This window comes from Acanthochromis polyacanthus, chromosome 5 (genome assembly GCF_021347895.1).
Source record: "Acanthochromis polyacanthus isolate Apoly-LR-REF ecotype Palm Island chromosome 5, KAUST_Apoly_ChrSc, whole genome shotgun sequence".
NCBI lineage: Eukaryota > Metazoa > Chordata > Actinopteri > Pomacentridae > Acanthochromis > Acanthochromis polyacanthus.
The window spans coordinates 6,386,595-6,398,897 of record NC_067117.1 but is presented as its reverse complement, the minus strand read 5'-3'; the positions used below and the strand labels follow the sequence as shown (position 1 = coordinate 6,398,897).

The following is a 12,303-nucleotide window of genomic DNA, read 5'->3' as shown; positions in this document are numbered from 1 at the left end:
TAACATGATTTTACTCTCATATATTAATAATAAAAACATCAAATCCTCAAAGTTTAAGGTGTAAAAAGAAAAAGTGCCAGTTTCCTTGAAATCCTTTTTACCATTAAAATTGTGTCAGATTCGTTTTATTCAATAACTAATGAATTAATTGACACAATGTATTTTTTAGGCTTCCCCTTGTTTGACAAATGATATAAGCAGGTCTTACCACTAGGCAGCCATCTTGACCGGCAGTTATTTCCTCCATCTAAATGAATGAGGAGAGACCCATAACTGCAGTTTTAATGGTCATAATCTGATCAATTAATGCTTAGTAACGTTTGGCGACTTTCCATCAAAATAAGGTTTGTAAAGTGATTTTGCTCACAGGGTCACACGAACTGGTGCAGTGGAGGAGGGGCCGAACCGTTTAAAATTTAAGATGCACAGCTTGTTCTGTGTGTTGAAAGCGGTAGATCTGTAGAACCTGCCAAGCAGCGTCTCCTCACTGCCCTCCTCACCTGCACCATGTTAGAAAGTCTGGATGTGTCGAGCTTGCTTGTAGTTAGCATTCATTCAGTAGTGAGTCACTCCCTTATAGAATCTCAATCGCCTTTTTCCAGCTCTTTTATTTGACTATCACCTGCTGCATCTGCAGATTAATGCTGCTCAGTCATCATACAATTTACTCAGTTGTCATTGTGCGACCCAAATATGAATTTTTGGTCGCGTTGATTCATAAATTGTCTTTGGCATCCACTGTGAACGTGATGTTTGATCTTTCTCCAGCTGCTCCTTGACTCCAGATCAGTCATTTTTCAGCCCTAACCAGACGGTTTGATTCTTGTCTTCCATATTGCTCTCTCTTTAAGACAATGTTCAGATGTGAGGCATTACTGGGGAATGTAAATATTCATGTAAACACACTTTTGATGAAGCCTCTTACAAGCTGAAAAGCCTTCAGTGACTGCGCTTTGTCAGAGCGCCACTGCTGAACCAACAAACAGCTTTCAACGGAGTGAAGTAGGAGTTTGAAGGACGCTGTTCCCAAACAAAATAAATTTGTTTGAATATTTTTATGCATAAATCATTAACTGCGAACTTCAAACAGTAATAAACCCCCACAACATCCAAATGTTTGTTGGACTTCAGAATGTTTCCATGTCATCCATTATACTGTACACAATACACAAATACACACACAGAAAGACGCACCACAAAAAGCCTTAAAAAAATTTACTGTACACTGAGCGCACAACTGAAACCAAATGGGGACGATGGGAGCCTTTTCTGTGTTTGCTCAAAGGACCTCCTGTATTTTTCCTTCAGTCACTGTGTTGTCTGAATGTTGTGTTGTCCTGGAAGGTTTCAGTGTGATTCCTCCTGTGAGTCATCGCTCTCCTGTTTGTTGTGCATTATGGTGTGGAGAAGAAGAAATAGCGCCAAATGCAACCAATGGTGGCTGGATTAAATGATGTCAGATAGACTTGAGGAAATTAACCTTCACCCTCGTGTCGCCCTACCCGTTTTAAAGTTTGAAAATGTGGGAAAAAAAACATGTAGATTTTCACAGTGAAACTTCTGATCTCCACATTTTCAACATTTTTGGGAAATCTTTTAACATTTTTTGGTTTAAAAAAAAAAGAAATGTTAAAAATGTTTCTTTGAGAATGTTGTGAATGTTCACAAAGAAAATATTTGAAGTTTTACTGATATATATGTAATCATGTTAGATATTTTTAGGACTTTTTTGGAAGATTTTTACTCATCTTTATATGAGAAAATAAAGAATTTTCTTGCCAAATTTGGGGCTATTTTTTTTAAATAAAACTTTTAAGGGAAACTTAAGAAATTATTGGAATTTTCTTCCTGAAGGTTTTGCAAATTTTCAGAAATTTGGGGGATTTTTTTTGCTGAATTTTTGGATTTTTTTCAGACAAGGAAACAATATTTTTTGGTGCCCATAATTGAGGACAACGGGAGGGTTAAAAACATATTACGGGACATTTTAAGTCATGTCAGGCAAGACAAGAGTAAATCTACTGTACCCAAAGTGCAAGTTGTCGTAGAGCTAGTTGTCAAAGCAAACAGGGTAGGTTAAAAAGCTAAAATCGACTTTTAAATTGGCAACGGGAATTGTCTCAACTTTAGCCTTTCCACTGTACGAAACCAAAGCCACCAATTCAATAAAGATTGCACTTGGAAACGAAACACTGAAACTCCGATCGCAGTGCACACAGTCATATAGGAAACTATTAAGATGCAGTTCATGCTGGTAATCAAAGGGCTTTTATTTCACATGGAACTGGATGTTGGATGCAGTGATCAAACTGCGGCTGCTTTTAAACACGTTTCACCCTGACAGAATCATGGCGCTACAGTTAGTAATGATGGCCTGTAAGGGAGTCAGCTGGTTAACCACAGGTGATAAAATAAGTCAACAGCTATTTTGGATGGATTGCCTTGAAATTGTGTGCATGCATTCATGGTCCCCTAAAGATGAATCCTAATAATTCCCCTGGCTCTGGCTCTACTCTCGTAAAATTTTAACTTTTTTTCTGATGGATTGTCATAAAAGTTGGTTTTCTGATAGTGAATTCCTCTTACCTTAGAGAGTGAGGTTAATATTCGTGGTTCTGTTTCTGTTTCTAGAAGGATTTTACCCCCTTGATGCCTGAATTTATTTACAATTAAATTTTAAAAAAACTTTTGCGTGTTTTTGCTCTCTAGCTGATGCTTAAACAAGTGGAGATTGTTAATGTATCTAGTACACATAGAACAGATAAATAATAATAACAGACATATATAATAATTAGGTCCCACTCTGACCGGTCCTACCAGAAACCAGTGCTTTGAAAAGGTTCCGAGGTACGTATTGAATATGCACAAACCGGCATTAGGGGAATGGATACACTTTCTCGGCTGCAGTCTGAATGAAAGTGGTATGATGCGAATTTGCGACAATAGGCATCATGGGGTTAATGAAATGAAATGAAAGCCATTCAAGGTCCCCACAGGATACATTGTACAGAAGCTGGTGATTTGAGACTGAACAGCTGTAAAAGGCCTGTCATCAGCCGCCACTTTACTTTGTTTTTCAGGGTAATTATCAAATGCTGCTATACTAACCCACTAAGCTGAGACCACAAATGTAGTAAACACTATTTTATTTATTTGCCAAACATCAGTAAGTGAGCTTTGTCACAGCAAGCACAGCATGCTGGTTTTGAATGTAGTGGAATAGCTGCAACCTCACAGAGCTGCTTCCTTATTGAATAATGGGGGGCATAAATCATCTACTATCTACTTGTCGGCGCTTAAATTTTAATTATCTTACACAAAGCTGTACTCGTTTTGCCCAATTGGTGTAAAAAGTTCATTTGTTTCCTCGTTTGCCAGTGCCCCACATCTCTGAAAAGTCATTTCTGTTTGCATTCTTCTGAGAAATCCAGCTAGCTGTCAGACAGAAAGAACGGCACAAAAACTGGAAATGTTGTCCAGTGCCGTAGGTGGAGATGATAAGATTACAGGAGAATTAATTAATCAGACAAACAAACAGTCTTGACAGGAAGAAGCAGGGTGAGACAGCGTCACTGTGGGGAGAAAGTGCTTGGAGGAAGACATTCCTGCCTTGTCTTGATTAAGTGAGAAGACTCCCAGAGCAGGAGCTGCAGACTTTCCCCACCTGTATTGTCATGCCAATCATAAATCACACCGTAAGCTCCTGCAGCGCTGAGCTGTCACTGAAGAGAGAGTCAAAGTTTACTGCTCAGTACTTCCTCCACACGGCCTCACGGATGAGATCAGATGCTATAAAATTATATTTGGGGTTGGTTTATCAGTGCAACATGGAGCAGAGTCAAACATCCTACCAGTTCACATTTTTGGATCTTTGATTGATTAGTGCCTGAATTTTTACCTTTTTTCTTCCTATCATTTCTTAGGTGGTGGCATTTCATCTGGAATTTTTCAAGGCACCCATGCAATCTCAAGTTCAACCCCATTCAACCCTACCCAACAAGTGAGTAACATAAATGTAATAAAGACAGAAATTTGACATCAAGAATTTCTACAATTAGTCATTCCATTCTTAATTTATCACTAAACCCTCGTGTCGTCCTGCGGGTCAAAACTGACCCGTTTTCAAGTTTGAAAATGTGGAAAAAAATATATTTTCACAATGAAACCTCTGATGTCCATATAGTCAACATGTTTGCGAAATTTTTGAATTTTTTGGGTGGGAAAAAAGAATGTTTCTTTAAGAACATTCACAAAAAATCCACCAAAATCCAGCATTCCTGCAAATGTTCTTAAAGAAAATATTACAAGTTTTACTGACATATACGGAATCACTTTAGATATTTTTAGGATGTTTTGGAAGATTTTTACTCAATTTTTTGAAAATATTTGCAAGAATTTTCTTGCCAAATTTGTTTATTTTTCTTTTTTTAAATAAAACTTTTAAAGGAAACCTTTAAGGAATTATTGGAATTTTCTTCCTCAAGGTTTTGCAAATTTTCAGAAATTTGGGGAATTTTTTGCTGTATTTTTTTCAGACAAAGAATATTTTTTATGCCAGTTAATGAGGACAACAGGAGGGTTAATATTGTTGCCCAGTTTTTGCGTTTTGATGCCACTGACTAACTAACATCCTTGTCTGCGTTTTCAGGAGTTTTCAGCATATTCCAGCTACAGTCAGAGTCAGTACTCTCCGTATTATAACTCACATCACTACAACAGCCCCTACCTAGCCAGCAGCAACATCAGCCCCGCTGCCATCACTGCTCCTTTAGCCTACCAGCACCCAGAACACCCCGTCATGGTGCCCAATCACAGCCCAGAGTCACATACAGGTGAGCAGTCCTTTCAAATTTTATGATCGCTTGGCTTGAAGCAAAAGCACATGAGCTGCAAAAAGCAAAGACCTGTGGATGGGGACACACAAAGGCAAACTAGTGCTACACATACAAGAACACTCCTGATAAACAGCTGGACACTTTTCCTGTCTGATTTGCAATGGAAAAAACAGCTTTACTAACAGGAAATTGTAAACTTGGCAGGAGGAATGTCATTTATGTACCATACATAAAACACAAAAATATGTAAGATGTCATTTTTGTTGGAATAAATGGGTAAAGAAAAGTAGAAAAAATTTTGTTTTGAATGAGGTTTTGCACATTATTCCTACTATGTGTCATTGTTTGACCACTGTGGCATTTAGGCTGTTGAAGACTCATTACAGTGACTTACACACGTGGACAAAATTGTTGGTACCCCTCAGTTAAAGAAGGAAAAACCCACAATTCTCACTGAAATCACTTGAAACTCACAAAAGTAACAATAAATAAAAATTTATTGAAAATTAAATAATCAAAATCAGCCATCACTTTTGAATTGTTGATTAACATAATTATTTAAAAAACAAACTAATGAAATAGGGCTGGACAAAAATGATGGTACCCATAACTTAATATTTTGTTGCACAACCTTTTGAGGCAATCACTGCAATTAAACGATTTCTGTATTTGTCAATGAGCGTTCTGCAGCTGTCAACAGGTATTTTGGCCCACTCCTCATGAGCAAACAGCTCCAGTTGTCTCAGGTTTGATGGGTGCCTTCTCCAAATGGCATGTTTCAGCTCCTTCCACATATGTTCAATGGGATTCAGATCTGGGCTCATAGAAGGCCACTTTAGAATAGTCCAACGCTTTTCTCTCAGCCATTCTTGGGTGTTTTTGGCTGTGTGTTTTGGATCGTTGTCCTGTTGGAAGACCCATGACCTGCGACTGAGACCAAGCTTTCTGACACTAGGCAGCACATTTCTCTCCAGAATGCCTTGATAGTCTTCAGATTTCATCGTACCTTGCACACTTTCAAGACACCCTGTGCCAGATGCAGCAAAGCAGCCCCAAAACATTACTGAGCCTCCTCCATGTTTCACCGTAGGGACAGTGTTCTTTTCTTCGTATGCTTGGTTTTTGAGTCTATGAACATAGAGTTGATGTGCCTTACCAAAAAGCTCCAGTTTGGTCTCATCTGTCCAAAGGACATTCTCCCAGAAGCTTTGTGGCTTGTCAACATGCATTTTTGCAAATTCCAGTCTCGCTTTTTTATGAGTTTTTTTCAGCAGTGGTGTCCTCCTTGGTCGTCTCCCATGAAGTCCACTTTGGCTCAAACAACGACGAATGGTGCGATCTGACACTGATGTACCTTGGCCTTGGAGTTCACCTTTAATTTCTTTGGAGGTTGCTCTGGGCTCTTTGGATACAATTCCAACGATCCGTCTCTTCAATTTGTCATCAATTTTCCTCTTGCGGCCACGTCCAGGGAGGTTGGCTACTGTCCCGTGGGTCTTGAACTTCTGAATAATATGAGCCACTGTTGTCACAGGAACTTCAAGCTGTTTAGAGATGGTCTTATAGCCTTTACCTTTAAGATGTTTGTCTATCATTTTTTTTCGGATGTCCTGGGACAATTCTCTCCTTCGCTTTCTGTTGTCCATGTTCAGTGTGGTACACACCTTTTCACCAAACAGCAGGGTGACTACTTGTCTCCCTTTAAATAGGCAGACTGACTGATTATGAGTTTGGAAACACCTGTGATGTCAATTAAATGACACACCTGAGTTAATCATGTCACTCTGGTCAAATAGTTTTCAATCTTTTATAGAGGTACCATCATTTTTGTCCAGGCCTGTTTCATTAGTTTGTTTTTTTAAATAATTATGTTAATCAACAATTCAAAAGTAATGGCTGTTTTTGATTATTTAATTTTCAATAAATTTTTATTTTTTGTTACTTTTGTGAGTTTCAAGTGATTTCAGTGAGAATTGTGGGTTTTTCCTTCTTTAACTGAGGGGTACCAACAATTTTGTCCACGTGTGTAGTAATGCACTTGATTTACAAGAGACTGTCGAAATTGTAGCAACAGAGATTGAAATACTCTTGTACACTACTGTTCAAAAGTTTGGGGTCACCCAGACAATTTCATGTTTTCCATGAAAACTCACACTTTTACTCATGTGCTAACATAACTGCACAAGGGTTTTCTAACCATCAATGAGCCTTTCAGCCCCATTAGCTAACACAATGTAGCATTAGAACACATGGTTGATGGAAATGTTCCTCTGTACCCCTATGGAGATATTCCATTAAAAATTTCCAGCGAGAATAGTCATTTATCACATTTACAATGTCTAGACTGGATTTCTGATTCATTTAATGTTATCTTCATTGGAAAAAAAATGCTTTTCTTTAAAAAAAAAGACATTTCTAAGTGACCCTAAACTTAGAGTTCTTTCTTGTAATTCCCACAATGCATCTCAGTTGTAGCTCTTGTATTTTCGGCGACTAGCGAATTGACGTTGAATATCAGTGAAGTTTTAACTTCCAAAATATTGCGTTATGAAGACTGATGAGGGAGTGTGTTTTATGTGTGTGTTTCAGGAGAGTACCACCCGCCGCCCAGCCCCCCCACACCAGATAAAGAGGAAGGGGTCCCGGCACGACGGGGGTCAGATGGCAAGTTGAGAGGAAGAAAAAGAGTCAGTGACCCGGCTCCACCTCTGGACTCTGATATAGAGGTAAACACACTCTCACACGGTGTTGGAAATTATCAGGCTTTCTCTGCAATATTTATCTTTCTCTCTCTCTCACACACACACACACACACACACACACACACACACACACACACACACACACACACACACACACACACACACACACACACACACACACACACACACACACACACACACATAAACTGTCATGTGGTTAACATTACATATCTGTTATTTCACTGCAGCGAGTGTTTATCTGGGATCTGGATGAAACCATCATCATTTTCCATTCTCTCCTCACGGGAACTTTCTCCTCACGATTTGGCAAGGTACGTCCAGGAGACCCCTCCCTTTGTCGTTTACTGTAAGAAGCATGTGGCCAGTGACACTGCCATCAGTGTGTCATACAGTAGGTACAATACAGCTTGGCACCAAATCCTCTCAACAAACACATAACCCTGCTCTCTCAGTGTTTCTCCAGAGTGCTTATTTGACTTACGGTGAAAGGTTTGGCTGCCTGAGACAAGTCCGCGACCTTTGGGTCTCATCCCCGAGCATTTTCACACGCTGGCTGTTTTGCCTTTCTGCCCTCTTGTTTCTTTTCTTAATGCACCGGGGTTGTTTAGCTACCCCGACAACCTGCGGCGTGATTGACAGCCAGCGGGACCTTTACATAACAGACGGGCAGCTGACGAGGGGCGGACAGCGGTGCGTTTCTTGTTTTTGGCTGAGGATCTGTGTTTTGAATTCTCACGGTCCCCCTGCGGGTTGACACAAGGCTGATGGGAGTTTGAGAGCAGCGTTTCTGATGGGCTCAGCCCCCGGCGGGCCATGCATGCCGTTGTTTCTTTTTCTTTCTTTCCTGCCACGGTAGGGGGAACTCGGGGAGCGAGGAGAGAAAGGGAGGAAGAGCCAAAGAGAAAAGGGAGAGCGAGGGAGAGGGAGTGAGTTAAAGTGTGTGGATGTGTTGAAATATGACTCATGTGCCAAAAATTCCTGATTCCTCCCACCACCCAACAACCCCACCGCTGGATCCAGGGAGGCTCAGTTGGACAGACGCTGACATCAAAACTCAGACACGCAGCGGAGGAATTAAATGAGTGACGGCGGAAAAACAGATTAGCAGTCCAACTAGCGGAGACAGCTTGCGATCGAGCAACATTTTTTGCCTTTCTCCCTCCCTAATTTGCGGCTAACTCATCCGCCCTGACAACCATAACACGTTTATTTCTGGCATTAATTACCCCTGCTTCATCACTTTGCTTTCTTCAGCCCAGGCTCTTGTCCCATTAAACTCTTATCACTAACAAATGTTTGGACCTCAACGTAAAGGCAAGTTTGGGCCCAGTCTGTGGGAAGACTAATGGGCCTGCTGAAAGACAGTTGTTTTCACCAGCTTGGCGAGCCAAAGGTGAACGCAGATCCTCGTGAGGAGCTGACCCCCTTCCTCCCATAACATCTCTTCCATTATCTCATCTGTCATACAGCGCTCCTGCTCTGTCCCCCAGGGTGTGAATTCTCTCCCCCAGCTCTGTCTTTCACATCCAAAAAAATCCCCCACGTAAAAGTAAAGGTGAGAACTGAAGGGCTTTTTTTTTTTCCATTTTTCGCCTCCTTTTTTTTGTCTTTCCTCTCGTCTGGGATTAAAAGAAAGAGGCTTTTATTTGTCCCTCTGAATGGTAGCAGCCCTCGCCTTTAGAGGAAGGTGATTGCAGATAATTATTTCAACTATTCGACTAACAGAACAAGCCTCCTTTAAGCCTTTTACACCTCCCTCTTCATCCTCTCCATTCATCCGTTCTTCTCTCAATCCTCCCCTTCATCATGTTCTCCCTGATCCTCCCTGTTCCTTCTACTGAACTTTATTCGCCCTTTGTCCTCAATTACCTTTACTTTTCTTTTTTTTTTAACACCCTCTTTTGAAAGGGTGTTTTGTAATTGTCATGATTTACCCTACTTGTGTCATCAAGCCCATATTACCGCTCCGAGCTGGGAGACAGCCCTGCTTGTCATTTCGAATGCACTCATCAAATGTTCACCTTTGGCTGACGTCCCTGCGCTCGGCCTGTCTCGCTGCCAAAGAGGAGCCAGGGCTGCCATCAAAACAATGCAGCCCACATACGTACACACACCTGCTTTTGTAGTCCTCGATGGCAACACGCCCATGCTATTGTGTCAGCCAGACGGCTCGCACATTGTGATTTATGTGCTTTTTCTGGGCAATGATTTATAATTTGCTTATTAGGAAAACAAAACAGAAGGTGGCGTAATGCAACACCGGGGTGTTTGTTTGCTTTTCTTGCCATATGAGAGAAAAAATATACCTGAGAAGTTGGGTGGTTTGAGGGAAGAAGGTGCTCTTCTTTTTCATATGCAATGCCTGTTTATCTTTAATTGATCCGTTGCAGCTATTCGGGGGGAAATAAAGCAGAATGGGCGTTTTAAAAGACCACAGCGGCCTATTTTACAACATTTACCTCGTATTTTTGAATGTGTTCTTTACGTTATTCAAGCTAGACATCGATGCCAATCATTCATAAGCTCATTTATTTGAAAATTGAACAGTTTATGCTGGAAATGTGAAGAATTATTTGTTTCGCTGAACCTTGCAAAAACACAGATGTGGTCATTCAGGCCTGTAACTGTAGATGAATTTAATAAAAATATCTCTTTTTTTCTCCTTCTTCTTTTTTGGGGTATAAGCTATGACTCTGTTGTGGATTAGATGAATCTAAATCAATGACTCTGTGCTTCATTTAGGGGAAAAACAGAGAACAGTTGGGGGTAATTAACCAGGAAGGATTAATGAGAGCCAAAACAAATAATTTAGAGATGGAGACAGTTTGATTGACAGATAAATATTAACACTTGCCTCTCCCTCAAACCTGTTCAGTGGAGTCGAGGAGTTTTTTTTTTTTTTTTTTGCAGAGGAAGTGAAGAAGACAAAAGAGAGACGAGCAAGCAGCCGCACTGACATAATGGCACAAATAATGATGCTCGATAAAGCCGACTAAACTGATTATTCTCTAAATACCAAACATCTTAGGGCAGCATAAGTGCATGATTTGATTTGCAGTTAACAAGAGTGGAAGTGATGGAGCTGGTGTCATTGTTTTTATTAAGTAGGTCACGACACACGTGTAGTTTGCAAACCAGTCGTCTAAATATGTGAATGTGACTGTGGGTAAAAGAATGATAACGCTCAAGTAGATGCATGTTAAGATGTGTTTTATTGAGAGGGAATAAATTGTGTTTTAAAATCTCATATAGTTGCATTTGGTTTGGAATAAGAGATAAACCATGTTGCTCTTTTTCACGGTGTCCGTTCATTTTGCTTGTGGCTTTATGGAAGGATAATATACATTAAGTGTATTTTGTCCGTCTGTGTGTTCATCAGGACTCTTCCAAGGCGGTGTCTCTGGGTCTGTGGATGGAGGAAATGATCTTCAACCTGGCCGACTCCAGACTCTTCTTCAACGACCTGGAGGTGAGTCCGTCTGATACGTCTTTACTCAGCGAGGAACACAGCAGCGTATTTAGAAAGTTGCGGGATCCAATTTTCTTCCTTCACTCAAAAATCTTATTCACACTCACGGTACCTCACGGCAACACTGGATGTCACTAGTTTTTAATAATTGTGAGACTTTTTCCAGTAAGCTGGAAAAGCTTGGAGCAGCGAGAACATATCCAGCAGTGTAAGCTGGCGCGCCGTTCCCCAGAAAAACTACTCCCCCTGCAACAGCCGAGCAAGAGGTTTGACATTTGGGTGCCGTTTCCTCACCTGGCATAAAGCACAGTGGCAGTCATTGTAGAAATCCCCTCACTCAACATCTAGCATTTTCCAAACAATTTGCCTTCCTGGAATGACAGTACAGCGAGAATATTAAAAGGGCTGGTTTGCAGGAATAAGTGCTCCACAGTTAGACCCAATGTGCTTTCTGAAAGTCCACCAGAGCCAATACAGGTATTGATGCGACCTCTAAAAGTGATGACTCCTCAAATAGTGATTAAAAAGACTCCTAGCAGTCGTCAAAATGCAGTTTTAGTGCCTGCTAGTGACCGAACGGTGTGTGTTTTTCATCCTACATTCCTCAGCCTTGTTCTGACAAAGAAAAAAGATTAAAGAGGGACGCCGAGCAGGAGAACAAGTACACTTTGTGCCGTAATTATAGGTGTGCGTCTGAGTATCTGAGAGGAAAATTAGTCAAATGGGAGGAGGAACAGTCAAGAAGAGGGAAAGGAGCCAACAAAGCCATTTGCAAACCCGGTTTTTATCCCGTCTTTTGTTGTCAGGGCTCAGTAAAGCTCCAAAGCTGTACCCCACAGCGGCCTGCCAGCTCCTGTTAAGTCTTGAGGTACAATTATCTTGTCCTTGTTGTGTCAGTAGCTACACCAGTGGCTACAAGCGTTATTGCTGCTGTCACGACTGTAACACCAGCAGAAATTCACTTAATTGTAAACGACTGCCTGACTCATCAAAAGCCAGAATTTCCAGTTGAAATTATCAAAAAATTCTATAAGTAGACCACTCTGGCTTTATGTCAGCTTATTTCTAGCTAATTAAAATGAGATTAAGTGAAGTCTCTGCTGTGCTGAGCGGGGCTCTGGTGTGTTTTATCATTTGCTTCGCATGGTCAGTAGCTGCAGCTCTGCACAGGCGGATGACACCTGAGTGGGAGGTGGGTTACAGCCCCTGGGAGTTGAGTTATGTAGTAATGTAAGGAAGATGAGGTAGTGTCTCCGTCTGGGCGACTGAAAGATGA

At 40.9% G+C, this 12,303-nt stretch overlaps 1 protein-coding gene across 2 annotated transcripts in view; it reads left to right on the top strand.

Annotated features, from left to right (window-relative positions):
- The window catches only part of eya2 (EYA transcriptional coactivator and phosphatase 2), a 34,474-nt gene that overhangs the window by 16,055 nt on the left and 6,116 nt on the right, over positions 1-12,303 (top strand). For both annotated transcript variants that reach the window (XM_022212459.2, XM_051948680.1), the window contains exons 6-10: positions 3,924-4,000; positions 4,649-4,832; positions 7,425-7,561; positions 7,786-7,869; positions 10,938-11,027. In XM_022212459.2, coding sequence (XP_022068151.1) covers positions 3,924-4,000; positions 4,649-4,832; positions 7,425-7,561; positions 7,786-7,869; positions 10,938-11,027 — 572 coding nt within the window. The remainder of the gene's footprint in view (positions 1-3,923; positions 4,001-4,648; positions 4,833-7,424; positions 7,562-7,785; positions 7,870-10,937; positions 11,028-12,303) is intronic.